Genomic DNA, 25,475 nt, shown 5'->3' on the forward strand with positions numbered 1-25,475 from the left:
CACACACAACAGCAGATACGAAACAGAAACGCAACCGCAAGAAAGGCGATTGCCAGAAGTGACACAAGGCAGATCAGAAAGGCGGAGCACGAGAGTAGCAAAGGCACAGCAAATCATACAATAAGGGAGTTACGGAAAATAACAAACGCTAGCTAACCGTGAACACCGCACTCATTAGCAACAGTGCACGCGGTTATTCGCGGTCTCCACGTGATAAGCACAATAGAGACAAGCACGCCTAACTAACCATTGACAGACAAACATGAAACGGAGGACGCGAACGCTTGCTTAACGGTTACCTCACCGAGCCTCCAGCAAGCGTCCGTAGCAGACAAGACAGACACACGAAAACAGGGACAAGCGAGAGATAGGATCCACAGCACCAGCGAAAGTGGCTAGCGCGATCCAGGTACAGAGTAGCAGAACAGAAGGATCCACAGCACTAGCGAAAAGTGGCTAGCGCGATCCCAGGAGACAGAACAGAAGGATCCACAGCGCTAGCGAAAAGTGGCTAGCGTGATCCCAGTAGACAGAACAGAAGGATCCACAGCGCTAGCGAAAAGTGGCTAGCGCGATCCAAGGAGACAGAACAGAAGAGATAGCTGGTAGCAACCGCTGCACCAGCTATACTCCAAGAATAGAGATCAGAACCATTTTCTGTCGATCACCGCTGGGACAGGACAACAGCAACAGAACAAACAAACGGATAAACAATCCTAACTGCATTAGGGAATCTCCCTAGCACAGTTTCCAGGAATTACTCTAAGCTGATCTTCAAACAAAGAGCATGGCTGACACTCTCCAGAGTGTTTCACAGGAAGACTCCTTATGACCAGCCAAGCATTGTGGGAAAGACATAGTACATATAGTACACGCCTCCAATGAATGTGGCCAGGCAATTTGCATGACAACGTATGCAAATTCCTCTGCAAGCACAAGCTGCAAAACTGACAGAAGCTCTTCTTTCCAGAGTCCTGCAGCATGCACACCTAAACAATGGTCAAAAAGCTGCCTGCCTGCACAGGCAGCTGAGCAAATCATCACAGAAGTAAAGAGATTGGCTACGGGCGGATAGAGAATGGGAGGTGGGAGGGCTGGGATAGGGTGGGGTAGACTGAATGGGGGGGGGGGGGGGGGAGTTATCTGTTATTTATAATCGGGACAAAAATGATAGTGACATTGGTGTCACATTGTTCCAACATTGATACAAAGTTGTTAAATAACGTAACAAAAATGCAAATAAAATTTGTTTGAAAAAAAAAAAAAAAAAAGCTGAGGACCTAAGGTAACAATTTATATGTTCTACTTTAAATTCTGTCACTTTTTTGTTTTTTGATTTTTTTACAAGCTTTTTATTTTGGTACAGAGCGTATATAAATAAACACTTAATTGCTTTTGATTCAGTTTGTCACTAGAAAGTATTCACAATATATAGGCCTCAACATTAAAACATCCTAAAATCTATTCTGAAACTTATCAAGATTAAAATACTACATATTTCTCACTAGATCGCTAGTTCGGCATCTAGCAGGCCATTTAGAGCCCTTTTTTCACTTGCTGGGATCTCCTTCTAAAAGTGGATGTTAGCTATTTTGCCAATTGCAAGAACACCGCAATTTACATGGAAATCAATTTGCTCATTTCCCACTAATGTGCATTGTTTTTCCCCGAATGCAATTGTTGTCTTGCATGATTCTCATCGCAATCACACTCCATTCCCTACGGTTCCCATTTGCGGAAAGTGGAAATTTCTGTTTGCACGATCGTAGTAGCTTAGCAGTGGATAGAGTGCTAACTCTGAAGTGTGCAAGTGGCTTTGTACAGGATATTTTTTTCCCCACAAAGTATTTTAGGGCCATACGGTGTTTGTGGAGCCGCAGAAGAGTCTGAACAGCAGAAAAAGGCCACAAATGTCACCATAATGGAAAGATAAGAACCAGGGCTATTCAAAAGTGGGTGTTTTGTAAAGTTTGATCTTTTTTTTTCCTGCTGATGCGTTGTTTGTCACTACCTAATTTTTATGTGACAGGGATTCAAGCTATAAGACACATTACAATGCATTCATCAACTCATCGCACATGAACCCATTATGATTAACTACTTCAGGATTCTGCGTACGCTGAAGTACGCCCCTGAATCCTGAAGTGGATTGCATGGAAACGGCCGCTCATATGAGCGACCGTTCCATGTCAGTTCACGGAGGGTGTCTTCGTGAACACACTGCGAGCCGCCGATCGCGGCTCGCAGGGTAAATGTAAACACACGAGGAAGATCTTCTCCGGTGTTTACATGTATACGGCGCTGCTGCGCAGCAGCGCTGTAGAGGAGATCAGCGATCCCCGGCCTCTGATTGGCCGGGGATCGCCGGCATCTGATAGGCTAAAGCCTATCCCATCAGGCGCAGGACGGAAATCCGTCCTGCGCCGCTCACGGGGAGGGAGGGAAGGAGGCCAGGAAGCGCTGCGGAGGGGGGCTTTGAAGAGCCCCCCGCAAGCGCAAGCAGCCGGTGGCGATCAAAACCCCCCCAGCAGGACATCCCCCTAGTGGGGAAAAAAGGGGGGAAGTCTGATCGCCCTGGCTGCTAGCTGATCGGTGCTGCGGGTTGGAGAGCCCACGCAGCACCGATCAGCAAAAATACCCCTGGCACAGAAGTGGTTAAAATGAGGTCACACATGTAATTGGACAACAAACTGAATGCCCAACAATCCTAATTTAAACTCCAACTGTTCTTACACTTTTAATGGCAGGGTCCTCAAACTTCGCACATTTGGTCACTGGGTGACTGGGATCAATATTCAGGAAAGTGGGTGGAGCCTATAACAGCCAATCAAAATTCACCTATTGATTTTCAAGGGGAATATTTAAATTGCTGCCATACTTGCACTGTTTAATGACAGAGGTCTCAAACTTGCTACAGTCAATCGTTTGGTGACTGGGGGGTTCAAATTCTAAAAAGGGCCAGAGCCACAATCAGCTTGATTGATTTTTAATGGGAAAATTTTAACTGCTTCCATTTTCACATTGATGCCAAGGACTCCAAAGTTCACAAACTTGTTCCCTGTACTGATTGTGTGTCAAGGTTCGAAAAAGTGGCCGGACCCAACAACAATCAAATACATGCCATGGCAACGCCGGGTTTTTAGCTAGTTAATTTTACCAAATGAATAATCCTAATGTGCTTTGAGATGTGCTATTACTGTAAATTTTCACCAGCGCACATCTGATAAGTAATGTTTGTTTTTAGAAACTGTAAAGTTGTAGGAACCTTCTTTTTCATCTGAAATGCATTGATAGCATGGAAGTGCTAAGAGCATACCTTTCGAACAGCTTGAGCTTTCTCTTGAGCATGGGCAAGTCATGCGGAAATACCATGTCCGTATTGTGGCATGCTGAAGTTTGCCAGAAGGAGTTTATGATTTATCCTGTACATTGCGTTGTCCTGACACAACGCTGTGTCCATGCAAAGGTTGTACTCCGCAATGTTACATTGAATCGAGCAGAAGATTCTCAGTTAACTGGTGGGTGCTTGTTAACAAAACATTCCCTCAGAGGGAATCACAATCTAATCCCTACCATAATCATATGTCGATTTTGTGAAGTGTATGTATCATAGTCTAGGGCCAATTTAGGGGGAAGCCAACCAACCTATATGTATAATTTTGGGATGTGGGAGGAAACCATAGTGTCTGGGGGAAACCCACACAGACACAGGAAAAACATACAAACTCTGTGCAGATAGTGCCATGGCAGGAATTCAAACGGGGCCTAACGATGCAGGGCGAGAGTGCTAACCACTACGCACTGGAGTGCCTGGAGTAAGCCGACACAGACGCTGGAGAACATACAACATCCTTGGAGTTGGTGCCCTGGCTGGAAAGCGAACCAGGGACCCAGCGCTGCAAGGCGAGAGTGCTAACTACTACGCCACTGTGTTGCCCATTTATTTAGTTGCATACAGCAAAGTCTTCGTTCTCTGGAACTCAAGGCAGAAAGTCACAACTAACCGGCATGCACGAGTAGCATAATGTAGCTCAGCTTTTGGGGGTTTTGGTTGCTTGAACCGGCATTAAATATCACAAATCTCCCCACACCCCGGAGCAGCAGGAACTACGCACTGACATGCAGGCACCGTCTTCTACCCATTCTGCAGCTCCCAGCAGCTTCCCAGAGTTCTCAGTATACGGCTCCTGGCGTGTCACCTGACCCTCAATCAAGTGACACGCTGGTAGCCGTGCTTGAACACCAGAAAGGTACTGGAGCTGAAGAATGGGAAGAAGACAATGTCTGGATGTCAGTGCGTAGTTCCTGCTGCTGAGATTCGTGATATTCACTGTCGGTTCAAGCACATGTATTCAGCATGAGGCAATTCCCGACTGTGCCGGTTACTGGGGCCCTTGCTGTAAATTGCACTTTTTCCAGCCCATTAACATTACACAATCATTCGTTTTTAAATAATTTAAAGTGTACCTGAAGGTAAATATTGACAAAATGTTACATGCTTGCCTTTGGGTAGTCCAGAGGCTTCCCCATCCTTCCCCCAAGCTCGTGTTTGCCAAGTTCCTCTGAATCTATTTGACAAAGGCTTGTTTAATAGCTTTAAGCAGCCGTGCTCGTGCCCACTAAGCGTTTGCACAGAGCCACTTGTGCATGGCTTTTTCCTTTATGCTCCTGCGCAGGCGTGGCCTGTCAGTGCTCCTGCACTGGGTGGCTGTGCGCGTTCACGGATGGGAGCATGGCTGTGAAGAAGGATCCTGGCAAGTCGCAGGCTTCTACAGGTACTGGCATGTAATGTTTCTTGTACACCAAGAATCTGTTTACATGTTATATCGCTTATCCACGTCTGGAAGTGTGGCCTAAAGAAGCTTATTGACATGCTCCAGTCAGATAAGTTTAGGCGGAACCAGTGGGGTGTAAGGATTCAGGAAGCCTTTGCACTATTCAGAGGCGACGCACTACCAGGATGAGTATCTACTATATTTTTCGGAATATAAAACACACCTTTTCACCCCCTAAAAGTGGGAAGAAAAAGTCACTGCGTCTTTTATATTCTAAATATGGGGAGTTCCCAAATTATGAATGCCTGTTGATACGACCCGCCACAATGTCAAGAACTGCATCGTGTCCTCCTTTGCTCCGTGCAGAGTACCGTGAGCAGTGGCTCATCTCTCACCTGATCCGAAGCCGCACGCTGTGGTTGGTGGTGGCAGGGATGGGGGGGGGGGGGGGGGGACCAACCGTTTAAGGTATGCATGTGTTCTGACTGTTCCATTGGATCATTGAAGTGTTTGTCATGTCTAGGAGAACTCATGGAGAAGCATGTGATCAGTTTGGTCAGGTGTTGGATATGTAAGTCTCACGATTTCCTAGTTATGATCATGTGGTGCTAAAGCAAGATGTTATTGCAGCAAATCAGAGCTTTGCAAATCTATCAGCTGATCAAACAAATCACATGCTTCTCCATGAGGTCTCCTCCTAAAAATGACCATCACCAGATCAGTGTTTTCTTCAGCAGAGATGAAGTGAACCATTAGCAACTTTTATTTTTTCTAATTCTGTGTTTTTAGGTCGCAGTCAGAATGAAAGTGAAGCGAGAATGCCAGAGGCTTCACTGGACTATAACTACCCATTGTTACCAATTTTAAGGAACCGAGAGGAGGTAAGATAATTTCTTGCGTGGGTTTATCTTTCCGGTTAGAAATGGGAACCCAAACTTGTACATGAGCATTATTGCGTTGCCTCACAACCTACAATCACTTGTTAAACGTAAAAGTGAGTCTGAAGTTATATTGTTAAAAAAAAACGGATACTTGAGAGGGAAGGCTCTGGGTCCTATAGAGCCTTCCTCTTCTGGTCCCGTTGTTCCTGCTGTGCTATATGTTGCAGGCATGAGGGAGGGGCTTCGGAAGTGAGTGCGCGAGAGAGCGTGCTCGCACAAGTGCAGTCCCGTGGCCCGTCAATCGGAGACTGCCAACTTGGGAGCCAGGGCAGGAAGGACAGGACCAGGAGAGGAGCGGGAAGACAGAGTTCCCCAACCCTGTCCTCAAGGCCCACCAACAGTACGTGTTTTGCAGAAAACCACAGACTTGCACAGGTGAGGTAATTAGTGTCTCAGCAGAGCTGATTAACTACTTCTTTGGATTTCTACAAAACATGCACTGTTGGTGGGCCTTGAGGACAGGGTTTGGGGAACACTGCTCTATAGCAGGGCTTTTCAATAATTGTACCACTTTTATCGCCTGAAGAATTTCAAATGCCATCATTGTGCCTGCGCAGTAGATCTGATCCGATCAGGCTCTGCAGTTTTTGCCGGACCCCAGGAGGAGAGCTGCTACTGCGCATGCGCTCACGCCGACAAGGTGATCTTCGGGGGTCTGTGCTGGAATGCCGCAGTGAAGAGACAGCTAGGCGAACAGTGCACAGTGATGGCACATATACTTCAAATACAGGAAGTGAGCAAAGATGGCACTTCCTGTATTTCAAGAATACCCACCATTTGCCTGGCTGTTTCCTCACCGCTGGTATGAAGTAAGCCGTAGGGCAGCACAGCGAGGAGGTGGAGGCAGAATGGGACCAGGACAAGAGGCAGGTGGGCATTTAAGCATTAGGCAAACTTGGAGTGTACCAACTGGCCAACAGCAAAGTACCACTGGTGGTACATGTAGAACAGGTTAAAAAGCCCTGCACTATAGGACTCAGGGCCTTCCCTTTCCTTGGGTAATTATCTGTCTCTCTCTCCATGTCCAAAATCATGGAACAATATATCATGTTTGTGCTACCATGATATAACCCCGATGGTGTGCTTAGTCACCTCCTAAGCATAAACATTACCCCTCAAAATTCGACATGTTTCGACATTAGAATATTAGTCTTCATCAGGAGAATAAAACCGGTGCAGTGCATAACAGTGATATACTGTATAGCCCAAGTCATATCACTGTTATGCACTATTAAGCACTGCACCTTTATTTTCCTGATGAAGACTGTAATATGTTAATGTCAAAACATGTTGAATTGTGAGGGGTGATGTTTATGTTTAGGGGACTACACCATTGGGGTTAGATCATGGTAGCACAGGCATATGATATATTGTTCCATGATTTTGGACATGAGCACAGCGCTAAAAGTTAGACCAATGTGTGCTCTAGTGTCAGATGGACTGTTATTGTTCCTTAACCAGCTGAGCGGTCTGGACGAGCTCAGCTCGTCCAACACCGCCAGAGGCTGCCGCTCAGGCCCTGCTGGGCCGATTTTCACCAAATAAAAAGCAGCACACGCAGCCGGCACTTTGCCAGCCGCGTGTGCTACCTGATCGCCGCTGCAGCGGCGAAAGAGGGTCCCCCCAGCCGTCCGAGCCCAGCGTAGCCGGAACAAACAGTTCCGGCCAGCGCTAAGGGCTGGATCGGAGGCGGCTGACGTCAGGACGTCGGCTGACGTCCATGACGTCACTCCGCTCGTCGCCATGGCGACGAGGTAAGCGAAACACGGAAGGCCGCTTATTGCGGCCTTCCGTGTAACTTCTGCCCGCCGGAGGCGATCGGAAGAACGCCTCCGGAGCGCCCTCTAGTGGGCTTTCATGCAGCCAACTTTCAGTTGGCTGCATGAAATAGTTTTTTTTTTAATTTAAAAAAAACCTCCCGCAGCCACCCTGGCGATTTAATCAGAACGCCAGGGTGGTTAATATTTGATTGGTGATTGGGTGATTTGATATTAGGCTTATATGTCCTGACATCGTTACCACGTATACACATATAAGTGCTCCGAGATACCGTTCGGAACATTTATTATAGTCCTTCTGGCTAAGGAAATATTGTATCACCCCCTCCGCGCTATTTGTTTAGTGGTGGTTGTATGGCCCATGTACGTATTTTAATCGTAAACTAATAAAAGTTATATTTTAGGTAGTACCAATACCATTTAGGAAGGGTTTTCAGTCTCAAGCTACGTACACACATACGACAATGATCATTCGTTGTGAACGATGAACGATCATTTAATTGACGAAATAACGACCTAGCATTTAAAGGTGTGTAACAATCTGATCGTTTGTTAACTAACGATCCGGCACAACATCACATACTGTTCCTGGAAGTTACATCATAGCAAGTTCCGCCCGCACGTAACGAACGGTTCAAAACGTATGTTACACTGTAAAACTAACGTTACGCATATGACATAACTAAATTTCTATTTCATACTGTCGGTATGTAGTAGAGCATCTAGATAATATAGTGTTGACAAAACATACAAAAATGCACTTTGTCCTGTTAAAATAAAAATTCTGGTGTAATCATGTAGTATACAACGCGTCACTGGGCTCAATCATAGAACGAACGTTACATCGCGAGGGGAAAATTTAATGTGCTGTGACTATAAAACAAAGTGCGCATGTCTTGCCTGCTACGAACGACCGTTTCTTAACAATGTACTACTTTTGCTAACGATCGTCGATTAAAAAAATCCGCCAGGACAGATCTTTCGTTTTTAACGATCTAGCTCGTCCATCGTTTGACTTAATGATCGTTGGCTGTTTTTTTTTTTTTAAACGATCGTCGTATGAAATGATCGGGGAACGATCGTTTCAAACGACTATAGTCGCATGTTTGAACGCATCTTTAGTGTTTTGTTGCCTTTCAGTATATGGCAAGCAGCATCCAAGGCGCTTATGAAACATACAATACATAGCTTCACTAATAACTCTCAGTATACACCTGGTACCGTTCATATTTTTTTACAAACGCATTACTATAGATATATCAGCGGTCTGAGTAAAGGATTTACATTAAACTTACTGTAACTCTCCTAAATACTTTAGGACCTCTCAGCCAAAGCTGTCCAATAAATCATGATGTTGACAGAACTCTTGAATCAGCCATTCTACTGATGGTAGGCTACCTTCATATCCATGAGTGTTGTCCTCAATTAAATAAGTTTTCCTACACCTATTTAAAGAGACTCTGTAACAAAAAAAAAGTTCCCTGGGGGATACTTACCTCGGAAGTGGGAAGCCTCATGGTCCCAATGAGGCTTTCCCCATCCCTGTAGCTGCAGGCAATCCAGCACTGGCTCCCCCAAAGCGTCCTGCAATCCTGGCTCGACAAGCCTAACAAGGCTTGATAGATTTACCTTCCCTGGCTCCAGCGGGTGGCACTGTTGCGGCTTTCAGCACGGAGATGGGTAGAAATAGCCAATCTTTGTCGGGTCCGCTCTGCTACGCAGGCGCAGGAGACTTGCGCCTGCACAGTAGAGCAGACCGACAGCGATCGGCTATTTCCGCCTATCTCTGAGCGGAGAGCCGATACTGTGCTGGAGCCAGGAAGGTAAATATTTACATCCCCGCTACTCGGAGGGGAACAGCGAGACGGTCATGGGACACAGGACGACGGGGGAAGCCTCGATAGGATCCGGAGGCTTCCCACTACCGAGGTGAGGACCTCCCACTTTTTAAAGTTACAGGTTAGGTTTTCTTTAACTTGCCTGGCTTCATTGGCTATAAATGCTCTTGTGAGTAAATCTGGTTATCTTTCTGGTTCTGCCTGGCTATTGGTGTGCTCCATTCTGCTCCCTTTTATATGATAACAAGCCTATTTTTCCCTTGTTTCGGTACATATGTACTGTATAGAAATTGAATTATAAATTGTTGTTTTTTTTTTTTGCACTTGCAGCTTATAAGTCTCATTGAGAACAATTCAGTGATGGTTGTTCATGGTGCAACCGGCAGTGGCAAAAGCACTCAGCTGCCGCAGTACATCCTGGATTACCACATGCAGCGCTCCGCCTACTGCAACATTGTGGTGACGCAGCCCAGGAAGATCGCTGCCTGCAGCATCGCTTCATGGATAAGCAAAGAGAGAAAATGGACTCTAGGTGGCTTAGTCGGTTATCAGGTATGTCTAATTTTAACTTTATTAAACGCTTACACTGCTGCGGACAACTATAGGTGATCTGTGTTTTCACATCCGTTTGCTACGGACGTGTGAAGGCATTTTAGTACAAAACTAATTTCTACCTACAGCAGACATCTATAGGGGTTTTTATTTCCCAATATTCCTTTACCACAAATGTCTAAAAGGCGTTTAGAAAGTTTTGGCCTAGTGCCAACTTTCTACATATGCAAATATTTCTAAGATTATGCTGAATTTTGCAAATCTTTTCAGCTTGATAATAGCCCAATCAAATGCTTTCACTGTGAGATTTGATTAGTCAATTTTCCAATAGATTTTCATGAGAATTAGCTTAATTCTGTATCATAATATTTAGCATTCTTCTCAATTCTCTCAAATGTATTTGCAATACCTAATGACTGTTTTGGACTCTGGTACATGTAGATTTGGATGAGACATTTAAGATCCACAATTCAAACATAACTGGAACTTTTTTAAACAAATCCTTGACCGTCTAAGTGTCAGGGTGCGTTTCCAGTAACGCGAATTCGCGTGCGTTCCCCGCATGCAAATTCGCATAACCAATAAAAGTGAATGAGCCTGTGTCCACTTGTCAGGAAAACGGAGCGTTTTCTTGTGCAGGAAAAATCTGCTCAGCAGAGCCATCCGAATTCGGACACCGCACACACGCATGCGATTCGCATACAATGTATTTAATAGGGAATTCGCATCGTGTTTTTTCATGCGAATTTTCATGCAAATTCGCATACGATTTCGCATGGAATCAATTAAAAAGCACACAGGCACTGACATGGTTAAATTCGCACACAGCGTCATCCATGCGAAATCGTATGCGAATTCGCGGTAACATTTGCATACAACCGCATGCGATTTCGCTCTTGCATGAGAATTCGTCCACGGAGAATCCGCGGCGATTTCCCACCGCACTAGTGGAAACGCACCCTCAAAGGGGGTCTGAAATAATGGGTGCCTTTCCAATAGCTGTCCTTCAAGTCACTGGCCCAGAATAAGCATGCAGATCAGATGCCCTGACTCCACTGGCTTTATGCTTGTTGCAGGCGTGACTCAAAAACAACTAAAGCCCAAAAGCTCAGCATGACCCGTCAGACAACTTGCATGGCTTACATTAGGGAATGAGTATGGCAGACTCTGTATTTCTCATAGTTCAGGTTCCCTTTAAAGGTGGTAAAGCGTCTGCCGGGCCCCCCACCCTGAGAGCATCATAGGGTTTCTCTGTGGTTGAAGGCTCTTTTACATTACATGCGTCAACGATTTTTAATGTGATGAAAAAAATGTCCTGCATGCTGTTTTTTTCTGTTTTTTTTCTGTTTTTGTTTTTTGCGTTGCTAGCATCCAGTGAAAATCTCAAATCATAATCTGAAATTGTGATTTGCAGTGTAAAATATCTCTTATGTTGAAGATACAGGTAGAAGCAGGCGCCAGTCTTTAGTAATACTGTTGGTTTCTTTCAGGTGGGGCTGGAGAAAAAGGCAACAACTGACACCCGCTTGATATACATGACAACTGGAGTTCTCCTGCAGAAGATAGTTGGAGCCAAAAGCCTGACCGAGTTTACACACATCTTTATTGATGAGGTAAGTTTTATTTTTATTTTTCTTCTAAGCGTCCCTCAGGATGGCCACACAAGTTTCCATGTCCCTTCCCCAGATGGAAACCCAAGCCCAAATCATTTAAATAGCCCCTCCCCTTCCTTTACCTTCAGATGTTTTGAGTTGCCAATTAGTTCTGGAAAGCGAATGGAAACTAAACCAAGAAGTGTTTGAGATGATAATGACTCGTTGGGGACGTCCAGTCCTGGACCTATTTGCAACTACACAGAATGCAAAAATTCAAGACTGTTGTTCCCTATAGACAGAAACTCATCCGGATCGTCTGGATGCTTTTTCGATTTTCTGGGGGAAGGGACTGATGTATGCGTTCCCTCCATTCAAGCTAATTCAAAAAGTTTTATGCAAAATTGATTCTAATAGCACCCTGGTGGCCAAAAAGGTGTTGGTTTCCTCAGCTGAAAGATATGTCGATAGAAGATTCATTTATTCTGCCGCTACTTCAGGATCTGTTGATTCATGGACAAGCTCAACATCCCAAGCCAGAGTGGTTACAACTGTTTGCCTGGATCCTGAGTGGGAGCTGTTGAGAAGAAAGGACATTTCTGATAAAGTAATAAATACGCTATTGAGACGTAGGAAACCAGTTACTAGGAGAATTTATTTCAGAGTCGGAAAAAACTTTTGAAAATTAGAAAAAGAACACAGAGGAGATTCTTTATCTGATATTCTGGAATTTTTACAAAAAGGAGTTTACAAAGGCCTTGCACCTGGGACTATTAAAGTTTAAGTAGCAGCCCTGTCTGTTTTTCTTGACAAAGGATTGGCCTTAGATCTCTTAATTGTGCAATTTATGAAGGTCATTAAGTCAGATAAATTTGTACCAGAAAAAATTGTTCCACCATGGGATCTTCCTCTGGTATTGCAATCTTTGACGAAGTTTCCTTTTGAGCTATTGAATAAAATTTCCTTAAAGGGAATGTCCAAGCAAAATAAAAAAATGAGTTTCACTTACCTGGGGCTTCTACCAGCCCCATGCAGCCATCCTGTGCCCTCGTAGCCACTCACTGCTGCTCCAGTCCCCCGCTGGCAGCTTGCCGACCTCGGAGGTCGGCGGGACGCATTGCGTACATTTTTACGCATTCCCGCTAGTGCAGGAACATTAACACATACATTTTTACGCATTACTGGTTTAATGCGTAAAAATTTACGCATTGAACCAGTAACGCGTAAAAATATATGTGTTAATGTTCCTGGACTAGCGGGAATGCGTAAAAATGTACGCAATGCGTCCCGCCGACCTCCGAGGTCAGCAAGCTGCCAGCGGGGGACTGGAGCAGCAGTGAGTGACTACGTGGGCACAGGATGGCTGCATGGGGCTGGTAGAAGCCCCAGGTAAGTGAAACTCATTTTTTTATTTTGCTTGAACCTTCCCTTTAACCTGCCTGGCGTTCTATTAAGATCGCCAGGGAGGCTGCGGGAGGGTTTTTTTTTAATAAAAAAAAAACTATTTCATGCAGCCAACTGAAAGTTGGCTGCATGAAAGCCCACTAGAGGGCGCTCCGGAGGCGTTCTTCCGATCGCCTCCGGCGCCCAGAATAAACAAGGAAGGCCGCAATGAGCAGCCTTCCTTGTTTTGCTTACATCGTCGCCATGGCGACGAGCGGAGTGACGTCAGCCGACGTCCTGACGTCAGCCGCTTCCGATCCAGCCCTTAGCGCTGGCCGGAACTTTTTGTTCCGGCTACGCTGGGCTCAGGCGGCTGGGGGGACCCTCTTTCGCCGCTGCTCGTGGCGGATCGCCGCAGAGCGGCGGCGATCAGGCAGCACACGCGGCTGGCAAAGTGCCGGCTGCGTGTGCTGCTTTTTATTTGAGCCAAATCGGCCCAGCAGGGCCTGAGCGGCAGGCTCCGGCGGTACTGGACGAGCTGTGCTCGTCCAGACCGCCCAGCAGGTTAAATTTTTTGACATTCAAAGTTGTTTTTCTTGTAGCCATCACTTCTGCAAGTAGGATCATTGACCTACAAGCTTTATCGGTTAAAGATCCTTTAAGGACAGTACTGGAAAATAGAATGATTCTGAAGCCTGTTCCAACTTATCTTCCTAAGGTCAATTCAGGGTTTCATAGATCCCAGGAGGTTGTTTTGCCATCTTTTTGCAATCCTCCGAAAAATGCTAAAGAAATAGAGCTTCACTGTCTGGATTTGAGAAAAGCCATTCTTTCTTATTTAGAAAGAGTTAAATCTTTAAGAAGATCTAATCTCCTTTTTGTTCTTTTTGCTGGACCAAATAAAGGCATCCAAATCAACAATTTCACGTTGGATTAAGGAGGCTATTATATTGGCTTATAAAGAATCAGGACATACACTCAAGCATAAAGTCACAGCACACTCCCCAAGGTCGTTATCTACTTCTTGGGCACAAAGAGCAGGCACATCCTTTGATCAGATCTGTTAGGTGGCAACCTGGTCTTCTCCTAATACATTCATTAAATAGACTCTGAAGCCATTATTAAAACGGCTTTTTTCCTTATATATAGCAGGGTCCTTTCCCCTCCAAATCCGCCCTGCAAAATCCACGACCAACTTGGTCGTAGATTTTGCTACCCCTGTGTGCTTCCGTGTGAGGCAGGGCTATAAGCTGCAGCCCTGCCTCACGCGTCTATCAGCGGTGGATCGCCGCCCCCCCCCCCCCCCTCTCAGCGAAGGCAGACTGAGAGGGGCGGGGGAGAGGTGGAGATCCGCCGCTGACAGACGCGTGTGAGGCAGGGCTGCAGCTCATAGACCTGCCTCACACGGAAGCGCTCCCCGGGCAGCACAGGGGGGATTTGGAGGGGAAAGGACCCTCGTTCAGCCGCCGGATAGCGGCGTTTTAGCAGGGGCACACATGCCCCTGCTATATATAAGGAAAAAAGCCATTTTAATTATGGCTTAAGACTCTTTAAGCATTATAGAGTGGAAGTATTATCTAATCAAGGTCAAGTGTTTGGCAGAAAAGTGCTTCAAGCAGTTATCCCACCCTAGGGTTAAGAGTTTTTTTTCTCACTTGTCTCTCGTGTGGCCATCCTGAGGGACGCTTCGAAGGAAAACCTTTTTACTCTTACCGTTAACGGTATTTTTTCGAATGGCCTATATTTTCCCACCCATTTATTATATGTATAATTAACCACTTCAGGATTCTGCGTACGCTTAACTACGACCCTGAATCCTGAAGTGGTTTCCATGGAAACGAGCGGCCGTTCCATGTCAGTTCACGGAGGGTGTCTCCGTGAACACCCTGCGAGCTGCCGATTGCGGCTCGCAGGGTAAATGTAAACACGCGGGGAAGATCTTCCCCGGTGTTTACATATATACGGCGCTGCTGCGCAGCAGCGCCGTAGAGGAGATCGGCAATCCCAGGCCTCTGATTGGCCGGGGATCGCCGGCATCTGATAGGCTAAAGCCTATCCTATCCGGCGCAGGTCGGCTTTCCGTCCTGCGCCACACACAGGGAACGGGAGAGGGAGGGAAGGAGGCAGAGGGAGGACTAGTGCTGCGGAGGGGGGCTTTGAGGAGCCCCCCCCCGCTAGGCACAGCAGCGCGGCGGCGATCAGACCCCCCCAGCAGGACATCCCCCTAGTGGGGAAAAAAGGGGGGAGGTCTGATCGCCCTGCCTGATTTCTGATCTGTGCTGCGGGCTGAAGAGCCCCCGCAGCACAGATCAGCCAAACCACCCGGAATCCGGAAGTGGTTAAGTATGTTGTTTGAGATGTGCATATTTGTTTTTGTATTCATGTTCTTTCTTTGGGTGCTTCCTCATGTTTTTTTTTATAACTGAAGGTAAAGGAAGGGGAGGGGCTATTTAAATGATTTGGGCTTGTGTTTACATTTGGGGGAGGGACATGGAATCTCTTGTGTGGCCATCCTGAGGGACTCTAAGAAATACTGTTAACGGTAGGAGTAACAAGGTTTTTCACAAGGCTTTACAGTTAAACAATAGTTGTAGGGGCAGCTAGAGAGAGAAAAGGAAAATAAAAGCTCTCAGGTGTTAGTAGAGGTGGTGTAAGCAGTACTTGTATGACATACAGTATGTAGGGCAGGAATGTCAAACCGGTCCTTTGAGGGCCGAGGTACTCATACATTTTTGACAAAGCTCAAATTAATTGATGGGTCTGAATCAGGAAAGGTGTAGTCCATGAGGTAGAATACATTCCTCTCTTTCTCAGTCCATTCTAAACACTGACATGGATCTGGCCCTCCAGGTTTGGAGTTACCTGTGATGTAGACATAACGTTTTATCAGGATTCTGATGCATTTTTGTGTAAAGTGACCATAAGAAAAAATATTCTAGAAACCTTTTGTAGACTGTTTCAGGAGTGTTACTTTTTTAGTTAGATCAGTAGTAGGTATGTTAATTGTCTGCTGCTATATGGGTTTGTTTTGTGCATTCTAAATGTTCTGTCTACACAACCTCATTTACGAAAGACCTGGAACTGAGTGTAAAATGTTAATAAAGTCTACGATGATTAACAAATCAAGTAAAACTATTTAATTGACAGTAGTTCAAAGGCAACATGTCAAATGTTGAAAGTGAAATAATTTGATATACTGCCTGCTGATTTTGTTGAGGCAGAGCCAAAAGGGGTCATGAACCAATATTTCCTTGAGCACCTCACCTGATCCTGCCCACTACCTTCCACTGCTGCTTCTGACCCTGCCCACCTCCTCCCACTGCTGCTTCAGACCCTGCCCACCTCCTCCCACTGCTGCTTCAGACCCTGCCCACCTCCTCCCACTGCTGCTTCGGATCCTGCCCACCTCCTCCCACTGCTGCTTCGTATCCTGCCCACCTCCTCCCACTGCTGCTTCGGATCCTGCCCACCTCCTCCCACTGCTGCTTCGGACCCTGCACACCTCCTCCTACTGCTGCTTCTGACTTGCCCACCTCTTCTTACTGCTGCTTCTGACCCTGTCCACCTTCTTCCACTGCTGCTTAGAGATGCAATTTGTAGACAGCACTACAAGCATAGCTCAGCAGTGTCTTTTTTTTTTTTTTTACCCCACTCCATTTCCTCTCTGGGCTGTGTACAGTAAATGTATTAAATAGTTTCTACACCATATCAATGCCTTTACTAGTGCAATGCGATTTCTATTGGATCACAATTGAACTTGCACGCTGCATTTGTTAGGTGATTGCAGCAAAAATAGCATGACAAACAGAGGAAATAATGTTGCATTTTTTTTCTCTGCTTTTGGCTATTTGCAGTGGCCACAGTTCTTTCTACTTCTGAAGTATTCAGGCGGTACTTGTGCTCTTCATTGTAATAAGTGTTTGCTTTTACAAAATAATAAATCTCTTAGGGCTCTTTCACATCATAGCTTGCGTTGGAGAACGCTCAAAGCATACGTTTTGTTGTATGCGTTTTAATGCGTTTTGATATGCGTTGCACTGCAGTGAGTGTGCGTTTTGAATCCGTTTTCAATGCGTTACAGCACATAGAAAAACGCAGGTATTTTTTTTTCTTTTAGTTTTCAACTTTCTACATTGTTCCTCTGTTGCATTCTGGGACTGATTGCCTGCGTTAACGGATTAAAAACGCGCATAGTGTGCGTTTTACATTGACTAACATTGTAACGCATAAAGCTAGCGTCGGCCGAAAAACTGCGCCTGGGTGCAGTGTAACGCAACGCACAAAAAGGCTGCGTTATATGTGAAAGCTAAAATGAAAGTCTATGGACTTTCATTTCACCTTGGTTAACGCAAACTTTACCCTTTGCGTTGAAACGCAGAAAATCTGCCCTAATGTGAAAGAGCCCTTAGCGTTCGAGAATGCTTTGGGAAATATTTTACTTAGAAATGGATGTTTAATGATGTGAGTGTTTTTTTGACCTAACAGTCTTGTTGCTGAGTCATACTTATCCTTGATCATGTGGCAAGGTGCATATTAATACACCAGCTGAATCATAAGTTAATGAATGCAGGCCTGGCCTTAGGTTTCCTAATGCTTGAAGAGGAACTTTAACCAAGTCAGTAGCTGATATCCCCTTTCCCAGGAGAAATGTTTACCTCTTCTCGAATAGATATTGTGGTGAAACCTCCCCCCCCCCCCCCCCCCCCCACGGTGTGAAGTCATGACCAATTTCCTGACAGTTTCTTGTCTGCAAATTTTGTTGCATTGTGGAAAATAACAGCTGTTTTCAACTGCCAGGTAACCAGTATCTCCCTCTGCTTATGTATATCTATAAAATAAAAACTAACCTTTTAGCCTATCGCATTGTTAGGGGGTATGGTTATAGATCATGGCAGTTGGCGCTGTCCTTTTCATGTCTGCCAGTAGTAGATGACGACCTGCAGGCTGATTGTGGATCAAAGAAAATGAATAAATTACATGGTGAATATCAAGCATTTCTTGATCTCCTATTTTTTTCACTTTTCACTTTGCAGTGCATTCATTTATTTATTTTTTTATTTATTTTTCCCCCCTTTTCAGTAAAGTTCCTTTTTAATGCCCGGAGCTAACACATGTGGCTGCCGACTGCACACACCACTATTGCTATTGGCCGTTTGTAATGAAAAAGTGGAAAGTGTATCCATAAACCTGAGGGCTCTGTGGGCCACAAGTGGCCCGTGGGTCGGACATAGGATGCTTTTGGTGCAGAGTCTGCCTTCTGTCTGCTTTCTCCACTCTCCGAACATTCTCTCTCCTCTCTAATCTCCAAATCTCATCTAACCACCTGTTCTGTGGATCCTATCCCCTCCCATCTCATTCCGCAGCTATCCTTATCCCTCATCCCTGCCCTAACATTGCTGTTCAGCCTGTCCCTCTCCACTGGTACTTTTCCATCCCCACTCAAAAAGTGTAGAGAAACCGAGAGCCCAATATAGTGTAGTATGTTAAGCATAAATGAAGTAAAGGTTATCGTGAGAAAATTATACTCACAAACATGGGTTACCACACAGGCAACCACTGTATAGGCAGGTGAGGATATTAGACCTGACCTCACTCAGGGATAAAAAGTCGCTCTCTGTAGATGCGAAAGGGGGTTGATCGCCCCTCCACCAGGGGTGGACACGGTATAGCAGTAGGAGAACAGAGGCGCCAGCAGGATAAAAGTGGATAAAAACTTTAAAATTTGCTGGGAGGAAGCGGTGGACTTACCTCCATAAAGCAGACACGAAAGACTGTCTGAATAGTAGTCACATTTATTACTTAGTACCCCAAAACAGTGCAACGCGTTTCGCAGGCCCAGCCCGCTTCATCAGGCAATAAAAATGGGGACAAGACAGAATTTCAGCCTGAGGCGCTACACCTGCTATTGCTGAAATTCTGTCTTGTCCCCATTTTTATTGCCTGATGAAGCGGGCTGGGCCTGCGAAACGCGTTGCACTGTTTTGGGGTACTAAGTAATAAATGTGACTACTATTCAGACAGTCTTTCGTGTCTGCTTTATGGAGGTAAGTCCACCGCTTCCTCCCAGCAAATTTTAAAGTTTTTATCCACTTTTATCCTGCTGGCGCCTCTGTTCTCCTACTGCTATCCACTCAAAAAGGCTGTTGTAACACCACTACTTAAAAAAAAAATCTCTCTAGATCCCACTGCGCTCGCCAACTACCGCTCAGTGTCACTTCTCCTATTTGCATCTAAATTACTTGAGCGCCACATTCATGCTGAACTAAGCCATTATTTATCTGCTAATTCCCTGCTTTATCAGTTCCAGTCTGGCTTCCAGGCAAACCACTCCACAGAAACAGCTTTTACTAAAGTGGTCAATGATCTTCTTACGGCTCCCTGCACACTGCAAATCCGTTTTCCGATTCCGATTCCGTTTCCGATTTTCCTTGAATACATTCAACAGAAAAACGGAACAAAAAACGCAGCATGCAGTTAAGATTAAAAATCGGAATCGGATGTAAAAACAGATTAAAAATCTGAATCTGATTTGCTTGCAGTGTGCAAGAGGCCTACAGCTGATTACAAAGGCCATTATTCCATACTACTCCTCCTTGATCTGTCATCAGTGTTTGATACTGTCGACGACACTTTACTCCTACAGATACTTTCATCTATAGACGTAAAGGGCCTTGCTCTCTCCTGGATATCATCCTATCTCTCTGGAAGGTCCTTCACAGTCTCTTACTCAGATCAGATCTCCTCTCCCCATCCTTTATTTCTGGGAGTACCTCAAGACTCTGTCCTTGCCCCTCCTCTCTTTTTTTTCCATCTACATGCACGGTCTTGGCAACTTAATCCACTCCTCCTTTTGGCTTTTAATACTGCCTATTTGCAGATATACAACTGTACCTCTCGACCCCAGACCTCCTCACACGAGTTCCCAACTGTCTGTCTGCTATATCCTCTTTCGTGTCCTCTCGCTCCTTAAAACTTAATATTAATAAAACAGAACTAACCATCTTTCCCCCATCTCTGTACTTCAGTTCCCAAAGCACGGTGCTTGGGGGTAATTTGATTCCTATTTCGTTTATTTCTCACATTAAAGGGAAACTGAACTGAGTAAAATTATTTAAAATAAACCCATGACGTAGCTGCAAATGAATATTACATACTTACCCCGCCGTCAGTTCCTCTCAGAGGCTCGCCATTTTCTTCTTACAGCGATCCCTTCTAGTTCTGACAATATTTTGTCAGAACTGAAATCTCCCAATTGCTGTCAGTTATATCTCAGCTGCTGTCAGTTACAACTGAATGTGCAAGTTAATGTCCATGTTTCCCTATGGCTCAAGTGGGCGATATTACAGTTTAACAGTGTGCTGTCCAGGAAGCTGTTATGGGGTAATGGCCATTTTCAAAATGGAGGACGGAGAATTCCATCAATCACAGTGGACAAATCAGACGCAGGGGAGGAGATCAAGATTGATGCGTAGACTACACAGGAGGAAAGTATGAAGTGTTTTTATGTTTATTTTGCTTTTAATTTTCAGTTCAGGTTCTCTTTAACTCCCTAATCAACTCCTGTCATCTCCAACTCAAACACATAGCACACATCTGACCTTTTCTCACTAAGGACACAACAAAATGTTAGTAACATGCTCTTATTGTATCTCGCTTAGACTATTGTAATGTATTGCTTTGTTGACTGCCAACTAACTGACTGGCACTCCTCCAATATGTACTGAACATGGCTGCTCGTCTCATTCATCTCTCTTCTCACTCTTCTTCTGCGGCTCCTCTCTGCCAAGCTCTTCATTGGCTACCCATTAACCAGAGGATTCAGTTCAAACTCTTAACCCCAACCTACAAAGCCCTCCACAATGTCTCTCTCCCCGGTACATCTCCTCACTAGTTTCCAGATACCAACCCAACTGCAATCTCTGATCTGCACACAAACTTATTTTATCCTCCTCTAAAATTACTTCATCCCGTTCACGTATACACTCCTCACGTGCCTCACCGTCCTCTGCATTGCCCTTCCAAAACACATCCGTCACTCTCCCAACCTTGAAGTCTTTAAACGCCCCCTCAAAACTCACCTTTTCTAACAAGCGTATGCTCTAACTTAGGTCATTTCCCCATTCGACCTCCCGTCTAGTTTAACTCCTTATTAAATAACCTAAACGTGCACTGCCTGTATGTGTATTGCATGCTTCCCCCACCTCTCGTTTCCCCCATTTCTTTAGATTGTAAGCTCGCAAGGGCAGGGTTCTCTCACCCTTTTGTGTCTTGGAATGTGTTATTCATTTCATAACTTGCCCTCTGTTATACATCTTATTCGTCCTGTTACAGCTGTCATTGTAATCACCAGTTCTGAATTTTGTACCAGTGTCCACCAGTGGTTGAAGTATAAGTGTAATGGTTAAGGGCTCTGCCTCTAACACAGGAGTCCAGGGTTCGAATCTCGGCTCTGCCTGTTCAGTAAGCCAGCACCTATTCAGTAGGAGACCTTGGGCAAGTCTCCCTAACACTGCTACTGCCCATAGAGCGTGTCCTAGTGGCTGCAGCTCTGGCGCTTTGAGTCCGCCAGGAGAAAAGCGCAATATAAATGTTTTTTGTCTTGTCTATTATTGCTTATTTATAAAGTGCCAATATATTCCATGGCACTGTGCAAAGTAGGAAAACAAATAAGGGGAACCCTGGTCTCCTGTGTTAGAGGCAGAACCCTTAACCATTACACTTAGGGCTCGTTTCCACTATTGCGGTGTGGAATCGCCTGGATTCCACCGCTGATGAAATCGCATGCGGATGTGATTCCCCATGTGTTTTTTGCCGCGAATTCGCATAGGTGAGGGTATATGCGATTTTAACCATGTCACTGCCTGTGTGAATTTACATTGGTACCTATGCGAATTCGCGTCAAAAAACGCATGGGGAAAACGCATGCGATTTCCCTATTAAATACATTGCATGCGATTCGCATGCATTCCACTCGCAGGCCAATTCTGCGGCTCTTTTGTGCAATTTTTCACCGCTGAAAAAAACGCACCTCAACAACGCTACAGTGGAAACAGGCCCATCCACTTGCATTACATGTGCGAATCCGCATGTGTTAGACACATGCGGATTCGCGATAGTGGAAACGAGCCCTCACACTTTTCCAAACCATTACACCATCTGAGCACTCCCACTAATTTAGTCAGAGAGGAATGCTATTTTCTGAAGCACTTATATATCAGTAAATCTAGCTGTAGACCAACACAACATTTGCTATCCGGCAAAGCTATTCGTGTGAAGAGATGGGCAGCATTAGTAATGAGTCTCATCGCATTATAATTCACACTCTAGACCGATTTCAACAGTTTTTCCATTTACCGTATATACTCGAGTATAAGCCGAGATTTTGGGCCCAAAAAAGTGGCCCAAAAGTGGGGGTCTCGGCTTATACTCGAGTCTGACAAGTTACTGTGACCCCCCCCTCTGAGTGCCCCCTCCCGCCGCCACCTCTTACCCCGCCATAGGCAGAGCGGAGAAGTGCGGGGACGGCAGTAACAGCTGTGCGATCCGTGCTGCCCCCTCTCCCTGACTGAGCGCATGCTAATTTGCATAGTGAGGTGAGGCCTATCACGCTGCTCTCACCTCCTGTCCGGGCGTCCTTCTGCTTCTCCGGTATTTTCTCTGCCCCCAGCTCTTTCATTTGCTTATGCCGCTCGTTATCCGTCAGCAGCATGGAGCTCCGGTTTCGTTGGGACACAGTGCGCAGCCAGGAACATTCATAGGCTCATTGCTATGACGCGTGCAGCACATCGTGGGAAGCGCCACTAGATGGCTTCATAGCACGACTATGAGCGTCCCTGGCTGCACACTGCCCAGACGAGACCGGAGCTCCATGCTGCTGACAGCGAGAATGAGCGGCATAGGCGATGAAAGAGCTGGAGCAGAGGAACTACCGGAGTCACGGAAAGAGGCCCGGACAGGAGATGAGAGCAGCGCAATAGGCCTCACCACACTATGCAAATTAGCATGCGCTCAGTCAGGGAGAGGGGGCAGCACGGATCGGAGAGCTGTTACTGCCGTCCCCGCACTGCTCCGCTGTGCCTATGACGGGGTAAGAGGTGGCGGCGGGAGGGGGTACTCAGAGCATGCGCTCAGTCAGGTAGAGGGGGCAGCACGGACCACACAGCTATCACCACTGTGCCCCCACTGCTCCTGTTGTGGCTAGTGGAGGGAGGGGGCACTCAGAGGGGGGCCAGTGCATGCACTATGCCATAGAAGTGGGCATCATGGCATAAAGCTCACACAGCTATCACCACTGTGCCTTCCCTGCTCTGTTGTGGCTAGTGGAGGGAGGAGGCACTCAGAGGGGGGAGCAATTAGCATGACTCTGCACGGAGGAGGGCAGGATGGCACAAAGCCCATACAGCTGTCACCACTGTTTATCCATGGCTCCATTGTGCCTTTGGTGGGGTAGAGGGGACACACGGGGGGGGGGGGGGGGGGGGGGCAGTTAGCATGCACTCTGCCATGGATGAGAGGGGGGGGGTAGCATGGCACAAAGCCCACACAGCTGTCACCACTGTTTACCCATGGCTCCACTGCCTTTGGTGGGGTAGAGGGGACACTCAGGGGGGGGCCAGTTAGCATGCATTCTGCCATGGATGAGAGGGGGGGTAGCATGGCACAAAGCCCACATAGCTATCACCACTGTGCCCCCACTGACCCGTTGAGGCAATGGTGGGGGGAGGAGGCCATTTAGCATGCACTCTGCCATGGAGGAGACGGGGACAGCTATCTCCACTGTGCCCTCCCTGCTCTATTGTGCCTATGGTGGCGGGTAGCTGCCTCTCAGTTGGATCAGTAGCTGGAGCATTTCCTATCCTCGGCTTATACACGGGTCAATAATTTTTCTCAATTTTTTTTGGGGGGAGGGGGTTGGGGGGTCGGCTTATACTCGAGTATATACGGTATGATAGAAAGTTCCTGTAGTGTTTTTTGCAGGATTATATTACTGGTTTAATCTTAAGAGTTGAGTGTCAAACATCTACTAGTAAACTTCCACCTTCTGTCACTAAGTGACATATTCCCATCCTTTTATTTTAACACGTAGCTTCAGTTATTATGGCTTGCTTTAGTGCTAAGTTACTGCATGAGCAGAGGATTATTCTGTGCTGAAGAACATAATCTAGGAGGCTTTAATTTTGAGACGTTAAGTCCACAGAGTGCAATTTAAAATTGTGCCGTGTGGATCAGTTTAAGGCTATAAAGGCAATTTCTTCATTTTAAGCTCTAAACATTGTAGTTTGTATGCATGCACAGGGTTCCCGTACAGGTATATCAATAAACCCCTGTAACACCTTTACTATTCACCAGTTATAGACCTCTCACCTGCAGGATGTATGACACATATACATGTCAAAAGGGCACCTGGAAATTTGGGTTTAGGGTGAAGCCAAAATACTGCTCACTTTGCTGTGGTAAATTGCTGGGTGGCATTAATTACTATTCCTTCTCCAATGCGCCGTTAAGTGGGAGTAAGATGCAAGGGCAGCATGATGGCGTAGTGGTTAGCGCTTTTCCATTGCAGCGCTGCGTCCCCGGTTCGAATCCCAGCCAGGCACTATCTGCACAGAGTTTGTATGTTCTCCCCGTTTGTGTGGATTTCCTCCAGGCACACTGGTTTCCTCCCACATTCCAAAAACATACAGATAAGTTAATTGGCTTCCCCCGAAATTAGCTCTAGACTATGATGCATACACAACAAGATACGTACATATAAGGCCTCTTTCACAGTGCGACGTTAAAGACGCACGTTACAACAACATGTAACGCACAATAACTCACAGCAATGAAAAATCGATGGGCTGTTCACAGTGCATACGTTGCGTTGGTGTCTAACGCTGCACGTTAAATGAAAGTGCTGCATGCTATGCGTTATACACGTTTTTAGCTGCGTTAGACTGTTTGCACATGCTCAGTAATTTTTTTTTTTACGCATGCGCCGTTTTCGTTCTATCACTGTGCGACGAAAACGCGCACCAAATGCAGGGCTAAATAATGCACTATAACTTCCAAGTAATAGTGCACAATGCGTTCTGTTAGGGGCACATTGTGCGACCTTAACGTCACATCAAACGCAACGTCTTGCTGTGTAAGAGGCCTGACTCTGGTAGGCAATTAGATTGTGAGCCCCTCTGAGGGACAATTAGGTGACAACACAATATACTCTGTACAACGCTGCGTAAGATGTTGGTGCTATATAAATACTAAAAAATAATTTAGCTTCCAGCTATTGTCGGTGGTCAAATTGCGCTTTTTTAATCGTAATTTGGGCTCTGTTTTTTGCCGTCACCCAAATTACTCACAGAACACTGCTATAGCCGTAATTCACATCACAGCCTATGGTGGGGGCCAGATGTTTGGCAGCGCTGCACATTTTTATCTGGCTTGGTTTTGCACTGCTCAGGCCTCTTTAGTACCGTAAACTACATTTTCGTACAGGGTTTTTATGAGCACTTTTTTCCCCTCTGATTTGCAGTGCGCATTGGTGACTGTGGACAAGTATGTTAAAGAACAGCTTATAGCTTCTGGACTTTTGTGCGTTTTTCCACATTAGATATAAATCGCCCTTTGACTTAAA

The 25,475-nt window shown here is 45.8% G+C and overlaps 1 protein-coding gene across 1 annotated transcript in view; it reads left to right on the top strand.

Annotated features, from left to right (window-relative positions):
• The window catches only part of TDRD9 (tudor domain containing 9), a 261,914-nt gene that overhangs the window by 60,830 nt on the left and 175,609 nt on the right, over positions 1 to 25,475 (top strand). The window contains exons 3-5 of the mRNA XM_068254351.1: positions 5,565 to 5,656; positions 9,663 to 9,884; positions 11,375 to 11,497. Of these exons, the coding sequence (XP_068110452.1) occupies positions 5,565 to 5,656; positions 9,663 to 9,884; positions 11,375 to 11,497 (437 nt within the window). The remainder of the gene's footprint in view (positions 1 to 5,564; positions 5,657 to 9,662; positions 9,885 to 11,374; positions 11,498 to 25,475) is intronic.

This window comes from Hyperolius riggenbachi, chromosome 9 (assembly GCF_040937935.1).
Source record: "Hyperolius riggenbachi isolate aHypRig1 chromosome 9, aHypRig1.pri, whole genome shotgun sequence".
In the NCBI taxonomy this organism is placed as follows: domain Eukaryota; kingdom Metazoa; phylum Chordata; class Amphibia; order Anura; family Hyperoliidae; genus Hyperolius; species Hyperolius riggenbachi.